A 23,119-nucleotide genomic window follows, 5' to 3' on the forward strand; every position below is an offset into this window, starting at 1 on the left:
TTCCAGTTTGAATACCATATAAAAAAAAAACTTCATAATCGGTTTTCCTGGTGCTCAGACTAGAATTGACTATATTATATTTTAGTTTGACCTCTATCTTAGTAAATAAATCCATTAAAGTTTAAATAAAAAACCAAATCTAAAATAAAATCTTTAGTAACGTAACAAACTATAGGTTGCAATAACCAATATCACACTAACAAACGTATTTGCATTTGTGACGCTTCTTAAGCAGCAAATATTTGTAAAATATGGCTACAATATCGTTCTTTCACGTAGATTTGTCGTTCTCTATCGGACAATACTGTCTTCAAAGAGTATATAATTAATCACAGCTTATTAAAATGCACAATTCAGTCTCCTAATCGATTAGGGCAATTGGCTCTGGTATGTCCTTCTTGTCGGCAATGTCCACATTTCCTTGTTCTAGGCCCGTCCCCCGCTCCGCTCCGAGATGAGTTTGCACCCCGCTGAGATCCCCCTCTTCCTCTGCCGCGGCCGCGACCTCTTGTGGTACTGCCACTAGCGCCCCACCCTGTTGGACATGCCATATCGTTTAGGACATGTATGTACAGGCCTTATTTATATCTTTATATAAGAAATAAAGGTAGCTCAAGAAATAAACATTTTCGAAAAGCAAAAACTATTATAGATGATGTATGGCTTCCGAGGTCAATGTATACGGGTCATCTATGCCACGACATCAAACGTGAGAATAATATTGTGTCAGTACGAAATTAAGTGAACCGTATTATCGAGTGTTGTATCAATACGCATTAAGTAAGTTCAAGAATTAACCCCCATTAAAAAGTCTTTGTAACCTGCAAGTGGACACATTATTCCAATCATTTTATTGGATTTGGCGCCGTGACACTCCGATTCAGTGGGATATTTTGATGTGCTACACTTGTATCCCAATTACTGAACCCTTTTTAACCGACTTCAAAAAAAGGAGGAGGTTCTCAACTCGACTGTATGTTCTTTTTTCTTTTTGTATGTATGTATGTATGTTACGCGATAACTCTGGTATTTGTGAACTGATTTTCATGATTATTTTTTTGTTGGAAAGGGGGTACTTTCTTAGTGGTCCCATTTCATTTTGAAGAAAATCATCCACCTCTAAGGGTGGCTGTTCACGCATAAAGATTCATTTTTATAAATAGCGCCTACATTTTACTAAGGAGCTATTATTTCAATGGTTGATTTTGCTATTTCTCCAATTCAAGGCGTTTCTCTCTAGATATACTTTGAGTAGTGAGAACCGATTTTTATTATCTCCAGAGTCAAGTCCTGTATAGTGGCGAACTAGGGGATATTTCAATAAAACTTAGCAAATAGACGTAATTCCACGTACTTGTGAGGTCGGTTTTTTTAGTACTCTGTACTGAGATTATTTCTTATAATAACTATAGTAAGTAAATACCTGTAGAAGTGCTTGATCCTTGATCATCAGCCCATTGAAAGAAATTACAACGCGAAGACATATCCTTAGAACATCCATAGAATGGCCGTCCTTTATTGGGTCCTTCCTTGTGTACAGTTATCCTATAATATATTAACGATGATTTTATTGAAGCATAAGAAAAACCTGTCTAGTTAACAAGAAATATTGAACTTAATTAACAAGGATATTTCAAAAATTAGAATGGGAAATAAACAAGAAACAAGTTGAATCTAAACACATAAAAAAACAAATTAAGAGGTCTCTCCAAAGAAGTCAAACAAAAACTATTTTAAAGTAAACTCCATACTTTTTACAAGGAAGTCCGCAGTTACATGTTGCTCCATCATCATTAGCCGAGTTATCATCTCTGGAAGAACTTGGTGTTATACCCCATCCTCTTGTACTCGAATTACTAGAACTTTGTCCCCAAGAACTTGGAGCGTTGCCCCAAGAATTCGAATTAGGTGGAGTCTCGTAATTATTTTGGCCAGTATCTGCATATTCGGGAGCCCAAAGAAAGAAGTCACAACCGCCATTTTCTTTGCCAGTTTGACATTTGTAGAATTTTTTACCTGGTAATAAACCTTCGCTTAATATTGTAAGCAGTAATCTCTGCTATATAATCCATATACATAATTAGCATAAATCTTCTGTCAGAGTAATATATAATATTCCATCACGCATAGTGGCGTAGCGTGTGGGGTACAGAGGGGGGTCATAGCCCCGGGCGGCACAGTAAAGAGGGCTGAGTGAGCCAAGCCTGTCCGAACGAACAATTTTTGTTCGTGAAAATAGAGGGGGCACCAAAATTTAAGGTTGGGTCCCGGGCAGATATCGACGCTATGCAACTCTAATTGTGTATTCTTTGAAACTTGGTATAATCTAATCTTGATATCTTTCTTCGCTACAGTTAATTCGAGAAGCAAAATTGAAAGAAACTATTACAGTCAATTCGGGTAACTTTGAAAATTTTTTGCGTTTTTCTAATAATTTCAAATTTAATTATGTTTCTTAACAATTACTTTATTAACTGAATAGTGTTCTTTTAAGTCCTTTTTTCGTTCTTATAGAAGGAATTTAGTAATTATTCAACAAAACTGTTCTAGATTTGCTCCAAAAGTCACATTCAAAGTTGCCTTGAATTTTGGGTAACTTTGAATAAGATTAGCCTTCGATATGGAAACCGTATATTTTCTAGATATTTTACAGTTTGTGTAAGATTATACGACATATTCATATTTTTTAGATGTGAATCTGTCCAAATATTCCTGACAGTGCGTTCAAAAACGACATTTGACTTGGTATTACCATAATAAAACGAGACGAACTAATTTAGTTGAAATGAAAAACTTGTTTATTTTTTAATTATTGCGAATAAAAATGAAAATTTTCTGTTTAATAATAAATTCTACGCTTATTTAGCTATCAAACAAGATCAAAATGAATCACCTATAACAATTATTTCAGGCAAAGTAAATACATAACAAAAATCTATTCACCCCACTCCTTGAATAAAATGTCGTCATCAATATAAATACGGCCGCCTTTTCTAGATAGCTGTTGCTCTTTTATAATATTCACAATATCGGCTTTATTAACTTGACATGTCTCAACGTTAGAGGGCCAAGACCAACCTCCTAAAAAGCATTTTTGGAGCACTGAGACAGTAATTTCCAAAGGAGTAACTTTTAGAACTCTCCCTGGAAACAGACTACCCTCTACTCTAAAAACACAGTCAAACACATTCAAAGTTACCCAAATTTCTCTGTTTGGTAACGTCGCCAAAATCTAATTCGTTTTACGCGTAAATACAAAAGCAAATTAAATTATTCTTTAAAAAAGCGATATATAAACCTCTACTTAAGTGTGGAAACCAAAACTTACCAGTCAATATTCAGATTTATATATTTAATTCCGATTCTAAAACTGAGCAACAAATCACACCAAACTACTTTCGCCAAGAAAAAACCGCGAATGTTTAAAAAAATACAATTTAACATTACTTTTTCTTTTCATAACTGTCGTTTAACAATTTTGTTCCGATTTACACAGTTTCAATACTAAAAATAAAAGATTGCCAGACATAAAATAAATTTTTAAATCTTTTACGCAACTACGTTCAAAGTTACACCACGATTCAAAGTTACCCGAATTGACTGTAATACAATTATTAATACAAAGATCGAACACTTAGAAAAATTTCCTTCGATCCGGCGGAATTCGAACCGTGCCAGACACTATGCCAACCAAGCCACGGAACGAACCAGCAGACCTCACGAATTTTTCTATGTGCTTGTTGTCGTAAATAGCCTTTATCTATTATATATATATGTATATATAAGATATAAGAATGGAATAAATCTCTTTGTATAAATAATTATAACAAACTAGTGGAATAATTTGACAAAAAACCCATTCATATATTATAATGTCTCAGCATTTTTTACTGCCAAAAAGGCCGGCAAAAATTAAAATTACAATGGAAGAGACTATACCCACTTACCAAAATTAGCGGTTTGCTTCCTAACAGTCAGTAAAACAGCTGGCTTATTGCAACCACACATAACATTATTGTCATCGGCATCCCCCCCTTCGCCTCTCGGCATTGGCATCCTTTGATTATTCGTATTTTGGTTTATATTCGCTGGCGGCGGAGGCATACATGGCCTTGACTGTTGACCTTGATGATTATTATTAGTCGTGGTATTGTGTCTCGGTTGATTATTAGTCACGCTATTTTGTCTTGGTTGATTTTGTCTTTCCTGGGTTTGTCTTGATGGCATAACTGTAACTGTATTTCTCACATTTGTGTTACTGTTTTGTCTATCGATAGAGTTCCTATGAGTTCTGCTGTCTGCTACATGTCTTACGCTAGATAAGTTGATTCTCATTAGATCTAAAAATGATGTATCGCATCCGCCAACGCAGCCGATGTATGGAGGAGGATACAAATGATTTATTGAGTTGTTCCTCCATTCAAATTTTATTTTCTTGTAATTGGGACCACACTGCGAACAAAATCAGTACATTTTATGATATTATCACCATGTAAAGGCTTATAATATATAAATGCCGTTCTAAAGCGCTGGCAACATTAAAATAAAATAAATCTTTCCAGTGCAAGTTTCAGAATAGGAACTAATTAGAAGAATAAAATCTTGGGAAGTCTAAACTAGACGTTTCTGAATTTTATTTATTTTCGTGTTAATTTTGCATTCGCTTTCGAAATCAAACACGACTAAAATACATGTAATTTTTTAATGTGGGTTTCGACGCGCCACTAATGCAGCGCAAACGAGTAGAGTTTAGTGGCAGTAGAGCTCCTTATGAAAGAGTTCGTCTAGGGAAGTATTGCCACCTGACCATTTCTGCTGACAAGCAGTTATGTATGTAGTCCTTTGTGCTATTACAGGCACATAGGACTTGTCAATTTATGTCTCAGGGTGACAGGCGCAGTGGCAGTGTCCCTCAGATCTTTGCGATTTAAAGCTCCGAGTGGCACTGCAACGGCTATGGACAGGTGTGTCGCTTAATACCAGGCGCACGACTTGTTCGTCATGTCACTTGGAATCATAAAAAAATCGAAACATAACAGTGTATAGAGAGGATACATAGTACCGAAAGAACTGTGCTTTTTTGGTTTGCTCGATTCCGCAGTGGAATTTTTAATCTGGCAAATGTGGTTTGTGAACGATCAGAGTTTAAGGTCAATTATGACGAGTTGTAAGCTATCTAGCGGCTTCGTTCTATTTTTTTATTTGCGCCAAATCGGTAAAAACAACAACTAGAAGAACGGGTGCCAGACGCACGTCGAAGCTTGCACTGTCTTAATGAATCGACACAGAGATGGAGTTTTAGACCTTATCATTACATGTGATATACAATGGATTCTTTATGATAATCGCAAACGAATCAACGTTGTGGTCGAAACCTGGTGACGAGCCCGAACAATGTGCAAATAATAATCCACAAAAATTGTTGGTAATTGTTGATTGTGCGAGGCGAGTAATCCACCGTCTCTTTTTTAGATCTGGTACTATGCCAGTCGATCGCAATTGTGAAGAAATGCGGACAAAGGTAGTAAGACTATCAGAGAAACAACAACGCCTAGTCAATATCTTAACCTCTACTTCTACACGATAACGCCGAGAGTGCATACTCCCATTTTCCTTCATGCTCATGTAATTTTGCCTCTATCTAGTATCAGTTTTTTCAGCAATTTAGATAATGACTGAATGACGAAAATGAGTTTAAATTATTTTGTGGATTCCCGTTTCCAGTATTCTTTCACAAAGGAATAAATGAGTTTCCAGCAAGAAAGCAGAAAGAACACCCTCCCCTATGTATGATCTTGCGGGCTTTTTTTCTCCTATATACAACGCCAATTTCTTACAAGTATGCGTACACACAAAGTGGCTCAAAGGTTTACAATCCCATTCAGAAAAAAAACCGTATGCGGAACGCTCGTGTGAATTTGATTGAAATATATTGTGTCATGAACCGAATTCTGTTTTCTCCTGGACAGTTGATCTCAGTTTCCAGTGACAAAAATTGAAAAGGAATAACAATTACCGAATCGGTTTTTTGCAAGATCCTGTAAACGTGGTGCTCGTGTGAATGCTAGTGTTAAAATACGTTAGCTAATAAACATGTTCCTGCAATTAACAAGATGCAGGATTCCGGCGGGGAATTGAGCCGTGTGGGAAAAATTATAATAAAAATGTTATTTAAGTTTTAAAACTTGTTTATTTTCTAGAATGTATCCTAAAGCTTTATTCTATTCCTTTGTACCTTTTGTACATACATAAAAGACAAAAAGTTAAAAAAAGCTTATTCACACTTACGGTCGGACACGTGTCAGGCAGAACTTGTAATGTCTTCACTACTGTCGGGAACCACACAGCGTTTTTACAATTTGGAAATGAAATACAGCTTATAAATAGTTCGTCAGAGTTCTTTTTCTGTCGCACGACCATATCAGACCCACATTTCGGGCATTTCAGTACTGAAAATGAACACAAGTTTACATATTACTAAAACGTTTCGACGAAGTCAACATAATAATGGTACAGTCACGAAGAGCAGACTTCCGTTAATTTTTAAATGCATTCTTAAGCGTTATGGGCTATGGCAGAATATCAGTGAGAGCTACTCCACAGTCCTCTGTAACTGAGTCATAGAGCCATTTAATATTTTTTCTTTTACTATTAATGGTGTTTTCTTTTTTATTGTATTATTTGTATTACATGTCAAATAAACAATTTTTGTTTTTTTTTGTCTTATTTTAGTTATCGTACCATAGCAGAATGTAGTTTGATAATAAAATTGTTATAAGTAAATAAAATTTAAATTAAACGAGGCTTAAAACGATCTTACAGACTAATTAATATTCGTAATACGTTGTTATAACTAAATTCTTATTATTAGGCAGTTAGCAAATTGGTCAGTAGAACGAACTCCTATATTTTTTTAGATTTGTCGCCAACTCGGATACAGGAGCTGTGTTCACAGCTCTTGGTAGCGGTTGATTCAACTGGTGTCCATTGCCATCTATCGAGGATGCTGCCAGTGAAATGGGAACTTTTGAGCCAGACACGACAGAAGGCGGAATTTTTCTTAGTTAGATTTTTTACGAAATTTCTTGGAAGTCCCGATTTGTGTGTTTTAGTATCTATTGATGAAGCTAGTGCTGATGTTTAGGTTGTAAATTGATGATCTTTTCTATAATATATTTTTTTATTTTATAAACTTTCTTTGAAATCATTCATATTTACAATTTATCCTCATCAACCCATTTATACATCTTGCTGCTGGGCACGGGTCTACTCACAGATGAGGGTTTAGGCCATAGTTCGCGACGCTGGCTCAATACTGGTTGGGGATTTCACATGTTTTGTGAGGGTTGTGAACCTTCTTCGAGGTGCAAGATTCATTACGATGTTTTCCTTCACCAAAAAGCTCATGGTAAATTTAAAATTAAATTTCGCACATAAATTCTGAGAAATTCACAGATGTGAGCCCGTATTCTAATTGATTATAACTATAACTTAAAAAAAAAGCCGACCTCAAAAGCTCGTGGAATTACATCTACTTGCCAAGTGAAATTGGTTATAGGAAAGTGCGCGAAACCGGATTCATCCCCTAGTTTGCCACCCTTAGAGGTGGAATATTTTCTTTAAATTTAAATGGGACCAATACTGAACTAGCCTCTTCCAACAAAGAAAGAATCATCAAAATCGGTTCACAAAATGCCGAAGTAATTTTGTAATCGGTACATACACACAAATAGAATTATCGACTGTATAGTCGAATTGAGAACCTCCTCCTTTTTTTTGAAGTCGGTTGAAAACTACAATTTATGTGTAATTTTTAACTGCTTCCGTGGCTGAACGGTTACCATGCTGGACTGCCACGCACAGGTCCCAGGTTCGATTCCCGGGCCGGGAGAAATATTTGTATGGCCTACATTTATTTATCTCGAGAGTTTGCGTGTAAAAAATTTGAAACTTGTGACTTACCCGATGGCAAGTTGGCAGGCAAGTTCTCTGTAGTGGGTATATACTCATTGGGTCGTTCGCTAAACCTCTCTCCTAGAGCAAGGTCTATTTTATTTGCTTCCGCTGTTACTGTGAGATACACCTCTTTGTACTTCGCTACCTGTAATAAATGATCATATTTACAAAGTATACACATTTAAAAGGGTATATCTTCAAAATGACCTGACCAGCAAGAGGACTAGATCGCAAAACGACCACCTATGCAGAAAGACAATAACTTGTAATGACTAGGTAGCAAAACGACTTGTTATCAAAATGACCACATCAACAACAGTTAAAACAACAAGGTACAGTTCTTCCAACTGACCTACAGAACTAGTGCTGTCGCCTCGGTGTGGCAACAGACACTGGTTTCGTGTCCAGTCAGAGCAATTCGACTATCTCGTTATTAAAGTGTCTATAGCGTCAAGATAGAAATAAACACATTTGTTGAATAAAATGCTATGTGTCTATGACAACGTGTAATAAAAAATATCTATTTGCTTTTAACAATATTTTTTTATAATATCAAGTGACGGCACGAACAAGTCGTGCGCCTGTTGGTAAGCTACACGCCTGTCCATAACAGTTGCTGTGCCACTCAGAGCTTTAAATTACAAAGATCTTAAGGGCACTGCCACTGCACCCGAAACTCTGAGACATAAATTGATAAGTCCCGTGTACCTGTAATTACACCAACACCCTTACCATTCAAAACCGGAACACAGTAATGCTAACATTACTGCTTGGTGGCAGAAATAGGTAAGGTGGCAGTACATCCCTGGACAAGGTCTTTCAGAAGGAGCTCTCCTACTACTATGCCAGAAGTGGCACCAATGCTATCAATTATAATACCTATAACTCTATGGAAAAAATGTAAGCCCCTATAGCCAAGGGTTTTTTTAGACAACCACACTAATTGCCTGGTCTCAAATTAGGGAATTCCCTGTATTATAAGTACCAGAGCGGAATTCACTATGGGGCACTTCCCAGAACACCCAGACAAGAAACAATTTAGAAAAGTTAAGTTCCCAATTTGGTCCTACGGGAATCGAACCTTAGACCTCCTCATCCAGCGCCCACAATATAAACCGTTGGGCCACCGAGGTCTTCAGTTTACAGCACCTTATCTGTAATAATGATCTTCAATATCATAACGAAATTTAACAAATATGTATCACGAGGATTTACTCCGCCAGCAGACACATACGCTATTGTCGAGTACTTAGGCTTTTGCTACATATTGGCAATGAAATATATGTATAAATATAGTATATTTTTTCAAACAAATCAATGTGAACGCTAGTTTTGTGCCTTTTCTTCAAGGCTAGAGTGAGTAGGTATTATTTAGGTGTGCATGCTCCATCGTCCACCTCGTCGACGACAAATGGGTCAACACTTATTTTACTATATAAAAAAAAAAATATGGGTTATTTTTCTTTACAGGTCGGTAAATAATTTCATTTCCAATTACGCTACTAGTTAGTATATTATCAGTATTTTGGTGAATTTAGATTTTTCTGATAATGACCTGTTCAGCCAAAACCTGTTGTGGATTTTTTCGGCCTTCGCTAATTAGTTTTAAGTCAGCTTCCAAACCGGCTCTCAAGTGTGGCTTTGATATATTCAGGCCCATAGCGTCGTAGCCTTCCACCAGTCCCATACCTAGTAAGCCCGGTACGAAGTGAATAGCGTCCGCTAAAGCTACGTACGAACGACTTTTTATTGTCTCAATATGTTCGGCGTGTGTTGCATCGGTCCCTGAAATAACACACAAATTTAAGCCTTTACATGTATATCGGAATCTATAACAGATACGTTGTTGTAGGGGCTGTTCTCGTGGATATTACTATGTAATAGGTGAAGATTGCGAGTCAACAAAAAAATTCAAGATGGCGGATTCAAAATGGTGCGATCGAATAGTAATGTGCCAGAAAACCATACCAATCGCGTCGTCTCAAACTAGGGAATTCCCTAGACTATGAGTATCAGAGCAACGAAATTAACTACGGGTTAATTTCCTAAACTGGTCCTAACGAGAACCGCACCCTGGTGAACCGTACCCTGGTGAACCACACCTACTTATCAACCGCCTATAGTGCAAATCGCTGGGTCCCCGAGGTCGTCAATGAAAGAATAAAAACCAGAATCCTTTCAACACATTTCATGTAACAAAGTGACATGCTTGTATACATAAAAAGTAAAACTTTACTTCATAGGATTATTTCTATAGTAAGTACATCCTTCAAGACTGGAACATTCTTCAAGATTCACTTGGGATATTGTGTACGTAAAAACAATGAAACGCTATTTATGACCATGGCTAGTAATAGAATTAGAAGAACAATGGTGTTGCGTATATGTGAATTAAAGTATTACAACTGTATTGTACCGATTATATTATTTATATTATTATTATGTAATTGTAATAATAAGTACTTGTTACTTTTGAAAACATAAATTTAGGTAACGCAGTCATTTGATGTTGCGTGCGCGCTGTGTTAACAGACAATTTGCTCTCGCGAATATATTTATTTATTGAAAAGTAAAGCTTAACAGCACGTACATTTATTACAATTTTTTAATAATAATATTATCGCTACGGGTTCAATATTTCTAGATATGAAATAATATTTTCATACATAAATCTTCGAGATAAGTTTGAGAAAAAGATGTTTTATAAAATTAGGTACAAAAAAATTGTATTTAAAATCAACACAACTTACATTTAGACATAATATTTTAAGCACGTTTACGTTGAGACAAATAAAAGCTTTTTGACAACGCTGAAGTTGAGCCAAGTACACGCTAAGAAAGACCTAAAGGTGTCTACAGCAAAAGTCAAATATTCATCATAACTGGTCCAAGACTGTATGGAACTTGGGCATTGTCCTTTTAAAGTGTATTTTGAATAAGATGTCTATGTCTATATCTTACCAATGCCATGTTTCTCCATAAGCGCGATGAGATCGGCTTCAGTGAGGAGGTTTGGGGGTGATGTACTGCCGTCGATTAAGTCTATGCTTGTTGGCTGGAATGTTTGGCCGTTCTGTAATGAAAGTCGCGGATAGAATTTTATTTGTTTCATTTATTATTGATTCTTTTATTAATTCATTACCTGATAAACATGAATTTCCTTAGAAGACCATTTATCATAAGGGTACACGTCCAAATAATTCCTGGCCGTGATCATAAGGCCGCTGGCGGCGAACTTTTCATTGGCAACGTCTATGGTTATTGTGGTCTCTTGTCCTTGCGCGTCTTTCGAACAGCAAGCGAGAAACGATCGAACTATGAACTCGTAAATACGCTGTTCGTTGCCAGATAAACCTAGAATTTTATTAATACGTAACATAATCATCACCTTAAACCAATCAGATGATGTGTCACGTTTTTTATGCATTTTTCATAGTGAACGTGTGTGATACAGATTGGTAGCAGTAGAACTCCTTGGAGAAGAGTTCGACCAGGGTAGTAGGTAGTAACCTTACCTATTTCTGCTGCCAAGCAGTAATGTCAGCATTACTGTGTTCCGGTATTGAAGGGCGCGAGTGCTGGTGAAATTACAGGCACATGGGACTTGTCAACTTATGTCTCAGGGTGACGGGCGCAGTGGCAGTGCCCCTCAGATCTGCGCAATTTAAAGCTCGGAGTGACACTGCAACTGTTCTACAACAGGCGTGTAGCTTAAAATCAGACGCACGAATTGGTCATCCCGTCAATTGATAGTATAAAAAAAATAATTTTGCGTCAAATTTTCGCGTGAATTTTTATATGGACACTAAGCATATTAATTAAATAAAGGGAAAACATAATATTTTTTTCATTGTAGGTACTATTATTACTACTAATACTATTTCTTACCGTTAGTGTACTTAGTAGGATGTATGGGCGGGTGGGCTTTATCGCTTTTGTTACCCTGCCTCGGAGTGGGGCCCCCGCTGTCCATTATTCCCTGTGCGAAGGCCCCCCAATTAGGATCTCCCGTTTGTAACCCCACTAACTGGCCGAGATTCATCTCTTTCGGATACTCATTGGTCTCTGTGCGAGGGTAACTGATTAAACCTTGGGTGTATAGTTTTTCAGCTAGTCGCATTGTTTCTTTTGCGTTTATTTTTAATTTCCTGGATGCTAGTTTTTCGAGTTCCTGAGAAGTAAATACTATGTGTGTAATGATTATCTAAAACTCAGTATTTGTAATTAAGGCGTTTAAACAATTATTCCAAGTTAGTTTTGTAAAAATACTTTTTATTTCTACTTTAAGATAATAGTAATAATACCCATAAATAAGAGAGTTCATAGAAAGTCTTATTGAGAAAATATGTAGTGTGTAATCGTTAAGTGTGCCCAGGCGATTATTCCGTAAATATAAGAGATATAAAAAAAAATATATTACGAAAGTACGTTACCTAATGAATAAAATGGTATCAATAACGTATTTTAAATAAAATTTATTTTAAATAAAAGTAAAAATATTAAAAATTTTACCATTAAACGCTCCCCTACTTTTAATATGACATTCATAGATGACATTCATAGGCTTCCGTAGAGGTAACAATAAATTTACAGATAACGAAACTACTAAGCTTTATAGTAGTACTACTATAGCCTAATAAAACTATCTTTTAACTAAATAAAATCAAAGTGATGTTTATTTTTAAGTAAGTATAAAATTTTGTTTTCAAATCAGTTGTTTGAAACTAAAGCCTCTATACGAATGCCATATTCAATGTATGGGATCGTTTAACGTTTTGGATAATTCTAGTTTTATTTTTATAAATTATTGATGTCGTTTTACTAATTGGGTAATAATGGGTAATAATGTACTTTCGATATCAGATTAAAAGTTTTTGATATCTCTTTTTTAAATTATTTACGTAATAATCGCCTAGGCACACTAAGGATAACACCCTGTATTGATTGCTAAATAAAACTACGCCTACAATCAAAATTACACTCACAACTGTGTCCAAAGGCAATGGCCTCCATTTAGACTTGGGTTTAGTCTTAACCTCACGCACTTTAGCTATGGGATTCTCAAGACAAACGTCGTGTAGAACTTGGCAAGCATCGCGGTCGAACAGACGTACGCGTTCCCATGCGAAATCAACGCTTAGATCATTAATTGTGTGATTCACTGAAAAACAATCACTGCGTGAACAATGTTTAATATAGAATGAAATTCGTTCTAAATAAATTAAAGATGTTATTAATATGCTGGACACGACCCAGCGACTTTGCCATTCCGTGGCTGAGCCAGTAGTAGTAGCAGAATAAACTAATAATTTCACAAAAAGAATTAAATATCGTTGTAGTAAAACATCGTGATATTCAATCAACTTAATGTTACAGTTTAAAGATGACTTAAGACACTGGAACTTATAGGCGACCGCCTGGCTGTGGCAACTCTGTCATACCGTAACACGCATTTCCCACTAATCGGCTAGTTATGTATTCAAATGAGTCATCATACCATACCCATTGACGCGGCCGCGACTCTGAAGTAAAACAGAGTCGTGCGCGACTGGTCGCACAGTGGAAAATAGCACTTACTTTTTTAGCAAATTATTAGGTGCCAAGAGGACTTTTTAATTAACACTCAAGGCTGAAGTCATGCAGCCTGGTGCATTGATAGCCTTTTGTCAATAGGATTCAGTGCAAGGGACAATTGCTACCAGTAATAGAATTAAATTGAAGTACGTAAATAAGGAAACTTAGAAAACATCACTGTTGCCTTTGTCGCTCCTTGGAATGTTGCCAGAATGTACCTCTCAGCAGCTCATTAAGATAATTACTTGTTTCCTGTGCAGTATTTTATAAATAGTTATGTATATTATATACTTTTAAATGCCTTAATAGCTATGACTTTACGTTATACATAATTATAATTTTAACAATTACCTTTTATTTTCCAAAAGGCCTCGGTGACGAAATTTTCAACTGCTCTATACCTCTCCACAACAAATCCCAAAGTAGGGAATTGGCAAGAACCATAGCTCACTAGACTGTCTGCTAGCTTACTGGGAAATACTTTTTGTAGGCGTAGTGTTTGGAATCTCGTGAATGCAGCGCCTACCAAAAACGAAATTATGTGAAGTTGACAAATTTTCAAAGACTATTGAATTCGTCATAAATGACATCCGAGTGCTGTCTACAGCTCTAAAGGTACGCTGTGAACTGAATAAGTACTTTAAGCTGAGAGCAAAGAATATAGATTCTGCCATGAATCGGATGAACTCCTTTGCACCTCTATACCCAATGCTACCTCTTGTTGGGGGTGCATGTTACTCCATACTGGAAAGGCATATACATGTCACAACCAGAGGAGATCAAAATAGTCGAAGCCAGATGAATACTCCAGTTCTTTAAAAATGTTGGTCTTGGTTCCAAATTATAATTAGTGATGCACAAAGTTGCTCAATTAATTAGTTTAATGATGAACGGCTGCAAACGGTCCTAAATGAAGCCACCCTAAAAATAATAATTCATCACAGAAAGCATGCATGAAAAACACTGTATACAAAACATGAGAAGTTTTTATAAATTAAGTAGTTCTAGTCTGAGTGTTGTGGGTAGTGTTATCCCCAGAAGTTATGGTGCTTTAAAGCTCAGAATACAGAGAATATGTCTTATTTGTTTATAATTGATAGGAAGGCTAGGTAATTGATGTGATGGCTAACATATTTATTATTTTATGTATTTATTTCATACCTATCCTCAAATCTAACTCCTGTCTCACATCAACAGCGTCACTGATATTTTTGTTAGGTTGTTCCAGATTTGCAAGCGCTCTCCAAACAGACACAGCTGTGATCTCTGAGAACTTAGCTCGGTATACTTGAAGATTACTTTTCACTGCTGTGCAGACTTGGATAATTTCAAAGCCTATGTTTTCACCTTCTCTGTCACAATCTGTCCATATGATCAGGCCTTGGCAACTACGCACTTCCCTTTCTAAGGTTTTCTGTAATTAAAGAAGATTATTTCATTTATATTTATATTTTGACTCATCCAAAGAACAGAGTCTGATGTGATTATATAGCAAAAAGAGAATAAGTACATTCTGAGAATAATTTCTTTATTCAAACTAAGGCCTATGTAAATGTGTTTTGAGAATTTGTATATCTTATTTCGTTTCGGAAATATAAAATCGAACAGCAATCGATTTGATACCCATAATGAAGAAGAACGAACGAAATGTACTATGTCCTGAGACCAAGTAGTCTTGCATATAGATCTTTGTTCTATGGATGAGTCGCTTTTATTTATTTATGATATCAAGCAATGGGAACAACAATCCATATGCCTGGTGGTAAGCAAAAACCCGGTCCATAATAGTGGCAGGCACATGGAGCATGTAATTTCACTAGCAACCTTCAAAACCGAAACGCAGTAATGCTTACAATCTGCTTGGCAGCAGAAATAGGACTAGTGATAGTCTAGCTATGTATATTTCTTGTTAATATCATAGACAGACAATAGCTGTGAAATAAATAAAAAATAAAATTATCCAAATATTTGCAGGATGTAGTTTACATCTTTAGCTTTTGGTAAATATAGACTTTAGCTAAAGCCACAGCCGACATTAGGCTGTGACGCTGGTTTTCTATGGACCTTAGCGAGTTAGTAACAGACTTATGTATTGTGAAATGAAATAAAATACTATGAAAATATTTGTATTATGTGTCAGCATATCGAGTTATTACAGTGTCTTACTCTTATATCGAATAAATACTTACTTAATGCTTGTTGTACATATACATTATATGGTATGTGTGTGTAGTGTTAATGCAAATAGTAATTTCCACTATTATTAATACAAATTTAAAGTGTATTCCACCAAAAATATTAAACACAGTTAACTACAGCATAAAGGTTTATGTAATTAACTAAAAGGAAACAATGTTCAGCTGCACTTGGTTAACCGGTCAAATAGAATATTAAGTAATTTTTTTTATAATATCAAGTGACACGTATGCAAACTACACTCCTGTTCATAACAGTTGCAGAGCCACTCAAGAGCTTTAAATCGCAAAGATCTGAGGGGCACTGCCACTGCGCCCGTCACCTTTAGGCATAAGTTGACAAGTCCCATGTGCCTGTAATTTTACCAGCACCCTTACCATTCAAAACCGGAACGCCGTATTGCTAATATTACTGCTTGGCGGCAGAAATAGGTAACTGTCAACTTTTTGAAGCTGGATTTTAGGTAGTTGGTCGTAGGAAGGTTGTGATATGTGCTATTAAACATCTTTATTTAATAGCACGTATCACATTGTACCAAAGTCTGTTACTTACCTTAATTTTTTCATAATTCTCTGGACAATATTTTAAAACAGGAGCATCAAACAATGATAACGGGTTGCAAGATTGCCAGTGCTTGTAAGTTCCGACAAATTCTAGAGCAAGCAAGTGGCCAGACACCGAAGTCATTACCATTTGAGCCTTTTGTCCCATTACATCGGCATCAAATTCATATATTTTGTTGTACTGAGACAGTCCCTCGCGCTGCAAGTGATATTTGGAGTAATGAAAGAATGAAGTACTTATTAATGTTAATAAATTCACTAAGATAAGCACTGGCGGCGTTTCCTTAAATCACTTAAGTTTCAAAAAGTCTCAAACGAACACAAACAGCGTGTGGTGCTAGCCATTTTTCTTACGTATGTTTTAACTATGTACTTGAGATATATGGTAAAGTTTAAACTTACTCTCCTTGATGTGCCACGAGATAAATGTGCAGCAATGTTTTTAGCGGCATCGTTCTTCTCAGCAACATTTAAATACTTCATGGTCTCAGACTTGCACCTTGTTACTACCAAAATGTGCGATTTATTTAGGCATAAACGAAAACCTATTCTGCGGTAGAGGTTATGAGTTATAACCATCGCTTTTTTACCTATTACAGACTATATCAATATGTTGAAGTCATGTTTCAAATATTATGAATTAAATTCTAAATATTTCGCACTACGTAGTTAACATTATGCCAACAATTTATGGATAAAAGTAAATTTTCAGAAAGTAAACAATCAACAATCCCTCCGTTTGGGTGGTGTTTTTTTTAATCCTTTCCGTTACGGAAAAGGTTTGTAACCAAACAGCCAAGTCTTGGAGAATTCTTCTGTTGATAACGTAAATCGGCCTACGCCAAGACCGCAGTCCATTTACATTATTTTAGGTTTAATACCTAAAATAATGTAAAATGTAAGTTATTTTAGGTATTAAGCCTCATCTTTGGTGATTCATCATTTTAGAATGGGCTCTAGACTTCCGATAATGCAAAAACTTGAGCAAAAAGACCTTAGAGCATAATATAGGACTGGAGGCGACATTGATAGGCAATCGCCTCCAATCCCCTCTGTCAAGGTCGAAGCACAAAACAACCGTCGCACAATAAACACTACTTTCAAATCGATGTTTTTTTCATTTGCATTATCGAATTCACTGCGCCAAGTGCTCCATGAAATATATCGTCTTGCGTTATTATTCTAAGCTTGCAACATACAAACTTGCAAAAAATCAATGCTAAATCCAGTCTAGCAGAGGTTGGAATGACATTTCATTTCTACGTCTATTTTTTACATTAATTACTAGTTTTCTATTTTAACACATTTTTTCACAATGATCACATTGATTAAATTTGTCGATTACATACATATTACATAGAAAATATTTCAAAACATTCGAACATTTGACATAATAATGCAGCTCTGGACCTTTCGGAACGAAAAGTGTCGTTTTTATTTTGACTTTCAATTATTTTGTGAAATCTAGTTTCAAGTAGAATAGGATAGTGCTATTGTGCCTTAATCGAAGATTAAGGGTCGTATTCTAGAACTCTACTCAATACTCAAGTCAGGATTTGAGTATGGTTTAAAGCACTCAAAATCATACTAAAGTCCCTGCCGTTAGGGTCGTATTTCCAGTGCAATCCTAACTTGAGCATTGAGTAGAGTTCTAGAATACGACCCTAAAACGCGAAATTATACGAATCTCGAACTCAAAAGCCTTAATAAATTTAAAAAAATCATAATAATGCCTATGAAGTTCCTTAATTACGGCCAGGCAACCACAGACAAAAAATGCAATACTTCATGAACGCTGTTTTCTCGTTATAGAAAAGCAACGTGCTTTTTAGCTCCGATTTTTATCGATAGATTATGTAACGAAGTTTATTCAAATTGATTTCTCCGTCGTATTATAATATATATTAAATAATAATGTAATAAATTATAAATAATGTAAATAAATTGTAATTGTTTTAATATAAATCATCATAAATCATGCCATACTGTAAGAAAAAAGAAAAAGAAAAAGTACATATACGAGTACATACTTACATTCAATACACATAAACTTAGAATAATAACGCATAGAAACCTAGCCTGCACACGCTAAGTGAGGCAAGTTAGAGGGTTCCAAACGCGTCCCAGGAGCGCGCGGGCTGTTAGTGGTCAAGGTCATATTGCACCGCGAACAGCTCCAAAATTTTTTGCTAAAAATGACGAAATGTGCGGTAAATGGGTGTAAAAATACAACAGACAAACATAAAATAGACACTAACATCGCATTCCACAAGTAAGTAATGCGTTTCAACTCATATTTTTATGTAAATATTCACTAAAACAGAAAAATAATTTCGCGGCAACAAGATACGAAAGTGTTGCAAAGTAACGAATTTTTTTTCTCCCCATTTTGCTATTCTGTATCAAAATAATTGTATTACGTAAATTTTAGTGGTGCCTGTAATTTAGATTTATTTGCGCGTCTTGAACTAATATTTACTTTAATAAACATTAAATGTTTTCGTTAACTCCTGTAAGTGATTGGGACACTTAATTATTTTATAATACTTTTAACGGCTCTGCGTTCATGCTTTATTGAATAATTATTTATTTTAATTTTATTTGAATTGGAGCACATATTGCAACAAATTTACAGTACTTATATATTTGTTTCTACTATAGTGTTGGCACCACCAGTACAACTTTGATAGCTTATTATATGTCTTTCTTTTCGTAACTCAAGCGAAATATTTTATATTAAAATATTTTATTTTCTTAAAAGGGGAGCATTCTTAAGCGATTTTTTAATCTATTTTAACAGTTATTTTCTTTAATGTTTGCTTATGGCATTTTCGGTTTTAGGTTTCGAATATGGCACTTATTTCTAAATCCAAGATGCGGGCGCGATTTTTCGAATAATGGCAAGTTGGGTATCGTTTTCGAGATGTTTGGGAATGTTCAATACAAATATGGCACTCATTTCTAAATCCAAGATGGCAAACACGACAGTTCAAACAAAAGCAATATTCGTAATGAGCACCCCCAAATACCTCGAAAACGATACCCAACTTGCCATTATTTGAAAAATCGTGCCCGCCATCTTGGATTTACAAATAGTGCCATATTCACATTGAGCATCCCCAAATACCTCGAAAATGATACCCACATAGCATTTTTTTGAAAAAATCGTGCCCGCCATCTTGGATTTAGAAATGAGTGCCACATTCGTAATGAGCACCCCCAAATACCTCGAAAATGATACCCATATTGCATTTTTTTGAAAAATCGTGCCCGCCATCTTGGATGTAGAAATGAGTGCCATATTCGTCATGAGCATCCCCAAGTACCTCGAAAATGATACCCATATTGCATTTATTTCAAAACTCGTGTCCGCCATCTTGGATTTAGAAATGAGTGCCATATTCGTAATGAGCATCCCCAAATACCTCGAAAAGGATACCCATATAGCATATTTTGAAAAATCGTGTCCGCCATCTTGGATTTACAAATAAGTGCTATATTCGTTTTTCATCGACAAAACCGAGCACATCTGTAGGCACCTGATCGACAATGTCGGGCAAATCTGTAGGCACCTTTAACTTAATGATGAGTTAAGCAAGATACAATTTCCCCACTTTTGAGGGAAATGTTATTCCATGGCATCATTATTTGTATATTTGTGTGCGTGCCGACGAGCGTAGTTACAAGTTGCTTACGCCTACATGAATTTGGTTTTTGCCTCACTTGTGACAGTTCGTTTGATATGAAACTATCATTCTATGCGTTATTATTCTAAGCACATAAATTACAAAAGCCATCTTATTAATCAATTAGCTAACTAACTGTCCTTATCCTTATGCGCAAAACACAGAAAGAGACCCGTTTCTGTCAATTTAAAATTTCAAACCACAAGCGATTTAAATATTTAGATTTAGAACAAAGAAACTATAGAGTTGATTTAATTGACTTTTTAAATGTTAAATGTTAATAATAAATAACTACCAAGGTATTGTTGTATTAATTTTACTGTTTGAAGTTATCAATCAGAAGTCCGAAAATACATTTGCCCGAAGTAATGTTTGCTCGAATTTTTGTAATCCCAAATGTATTTTTTTAGATTATTTTAGGAATATTACAAACCAAACTAACCTAATGTTTTCTTTGTAACAAGCAAACCAAAATCCCCTGAAAGCATAATGGTTAAATAAGAGGAAAAATAGTTTCATTTCCTATGTGTAACAATCGCGAAAACCTAAGAACTCGATAAGCATAATGGTTTTGTTATAAATCGGTTTTCGAGATTATGAAACTTTGAGTTTACGTTTAGTTGGAATCTAGAAATTCGAAACATCGATACATTTCTTACAGTACATCAGAACTACCAACAGAGAGACCAGCTATTTTCACATTTATAATATTTGTAAGTACATATATATTTGCACAACTCTTATTACTCGAAGTGAATTCGAATAAAATTCAACATAATACCATGAAATTAATTAATATTGGCATTAAGACTACTCCACCACTCTTGTGTTCAAGTAGTTTTCGCTGGAAAGTTAAATATGGTGCATTTTGTTATTTCTAGTAGAAGCTGAATATGGATAATTTTTGGGCCTTTAAATTGTAGCAAACAAAATTAAGCAATACTGCAATAACTTTACAATTTAAATGAAATATTTGAGTTTTTTTTATACTTCTATACACGTTTGTATAGGTTTAATATTTATATTTATATGGTTATAGGTTGTAACTCCGGCCATGCTTGTCATTGGCTCCAACGCTGACCGCGAAAAGCCGGAAGAGATCTGGCCATTTTTTCGCAGTTTTTGGATTAGTCTTTAGATTGTATTTATTGTCATCCATTTATTGGTAAGCCAATGGGCAATCTCCGCTGGCAAATACAAGTAAAACCATATACAGTCTGTCAAAAAAGAGTTGAAAATAAATGAGGGCGCTGCGATCTGTTATAGGGTATCCCTGTATAGTTCGACTAAAAAATATTAGATACTTTCAATATTTGTACCTACTTCATTTTTCATAATTAATATTTTTAAGGGATCTGCAATGAGGATGGGCTGCAGCGTCCTCGAGTACCTACACCTGAAGTTCCTCAAGTACCAAAAAGTGAGGCCTATATCCAGCAGTGGGTGTTAACAGGCTGAGATGATGAAGTATTTCTGCTTTCCACTTTTTGTTTGCATCGTATAGACGGGGTCTCTAGTGCTCGCCTCCTAGTTCGAATGGGATGGGCTCCGTGCAGACTCATCGGTAATCGCACAAAATATTCGAATTATATATCTTATTTCTTAAGTCAAAGTCAAATTATCATTTATTCCATAGCTAATATATATTTATTAATTATTTGTTCAAAGGAGCAAAAGAAAACCAATGTAGAAAAAAGAAGGAAGAAAAGAAAACAAAAACTTTTAAATAGTTTAATGAACTATATTTTAAATTTTTGCTAGGCAAGGTATACGTCCGAAAACTAACAGAAAAACAAAATATCAAAAATTAATCACTTATATAACTAAAATCAAAATAACAATCACGAAGCGGAACATATACCTCTTTCTACCTGGACTTTCTGGGAAATTACATAATAATAGTCCAACATTCGTTGCAAGGATTAGGGAAAACCCAGAAAAACCTAATCAGACCATTTGATTTACTTTATCAAATTTACAATGTGATCATTACAAAATTAAATATCGATCGAAGATGATTGTGAAGCCAGCACGCTGCATCTTCGTGACGGACAGAAGATTATATAGAACCTTATTGCAGAAAAGCACGTCTTCCAGTACTCCCTTGACACCCATATTGCTGGTTATGTGTAATGTTCCCTTTTTGTATATAAATAAATTCCACATGTTTAGTAATATATATTTAAAGGAGTGGGTAAATCAGTTAAATTAATAAACATATCTTCCCTGTTTATTATGTAATTAGCCCATGCTAATTGCAGACCCCTGATGAAATATTAATCTAGTCTTCCAGATCAGACTCTAAATATTCGACGCCCCAAAGATCTTCCTCAACGTCCTCAGGAATGTCCTCTTCTTCATATTCGTCACTGCTGCTGTCGTCGTTGAGACTTATTGTTAATTGATCTATGTCTTCGTATAAGGTGCTCCCACGCTCGTAATAGTCTTTTTCTATTTTTATTGATCACAAGACCTTTTACACTCCTCCGCAGTAACTTTACTAAAGCATTCTTTGGCGAGTTCTTCTATATTTTGACCACCCACATTTTGCGACGCAATCTTCCTTTTTACGATCGCCCAAATGAGTTCGATTGGGTTTAAGTCACAGTGGTAGGGTGGAAGTCTTACCACTGTGTGCCCATGCTCGCCCAAAAGCTCATCTATGTAATAAATTGGTTCTGGCTTATGCTTCTTCACTAGCATGAGAAGTGATGGTTTCCTTAAAGTCTCGTCAAAAGGGATGTTGTGTTCCAGTAGCCATAATTTAATATCAGATACTTTAGTAGACGATGTCGGGGCCTGAAATAAATTTATTTCAATCAATTTAATATTAATAATAACAATAATAATTAATTAAATAACTTCAGATTGCTTTAGAAAAAAAATTAGTCTTTCGGCTAAGATGATCTCCTATTCAACTGTTATTTAATTAGGAGTAAATGTTCTACGCATATGTGGAAGCAAAAGAAAACCACAGAATGTATTGGCTGCATACCATCCCGCATTAGTTGTAAAAGTCGACTACGGGATTGGGTTCAATGGTGTCCTGTATGGAGCCGATAGGGTAGTAACCTGTCTAAATCAAAACATTTTTCAAACTGGGCTATAATAACCTTGAGTTACTCAAAACTCTGTCTACCCCTA

The 23,119-nt window shown here is 35.5% G+C and overlaps 2 protein-coding genes across 3 annotated transcripts in view; one reads left to right on the forward strand and one right to left on the reverse strand.

The window, feature by feature from the left end:
• Positions 1 to 185: 185 nt before the first annotated feature.
• LOC113233731 (DNA topoisomerase 3-alpha) lies at positions 186 to 16,793 on the reverse strand. Of its 2 annotated transcripts, XM_026468910.1 has the most exons (15): positions 16,692 to 16,793; positions 16,279 to 16,488; positions 14,692 to 14,944; positions 13,882 to 14,052; positions 12,942 to 13,117; positions 11,845 to 12,127; positions 11,099 to 11,310; positions 10,918 to 11,029; positions 9,512 to 9,741; positions 7,963 to 8,101; positions 6,289 to 6,449; positions 3,948 to 4,452; positions 1,752 to 2,016; positions 1,424 to 1,545; positions 186 to 535 (listed from the first exon to the last, which is right to left on the reverse strand). In XM_026468910.1, exons 1-15 carry the CDS (start codon positions 16,770 to 16,772, stop codon positions 354 to 356), a joined length of 3,102 nt encoding a protein of 1,033 aa, XP_026324695.1. In that variant the 5' UTR covers positions 16,773 to 16,793; the 3' UTR covers positions 186 to 353. The 2 variants fall into 2 exon arrangements, with proteins under 2 accessions (XP_026324695.1, XP_026324696.1); XM_026468911.1 differs by lacking the exon at positions 16,279 to 16,488 and having other exon boundaries at positions 187 to 535; positions 16,692 to 16,787.
• The window catches only part of LOC113233732 (rRNA methyltransferase 2, mitochondrial), a 188,390-nt gene continuing 165,806 nt past the window's right edge, over positions 536 to 23,119 (forward strand). Inside the window, exon 1 of the mRNA XM_026468915.1 lies at positions 536 to 565. The gene's annotated coding sequence lies outside the window, so the exon portion shown is untranslated. The remainder of the gene's footprint in view (positions 566 to 23,119) is intronic.

Source organism: Hyposmocoma kahamanoa, unplaced genomic scaffold (genome assembly GCF_003589595.1).
Source record: "Hyposmocoma kahamanoa isolate Upper Pololo Valley unplaced genomic scaffold, ASM358959v1 80, whole genome shotgun sequence".
Classification (NCBI taxonomy): domain Eukaryota; kingdom Metazoa; phylum Arthropoda; class Insecta; order Lepidoptera; family Cosmopterigidae; genus Hyposmocoma; species Hyposmocoma kahamanoa.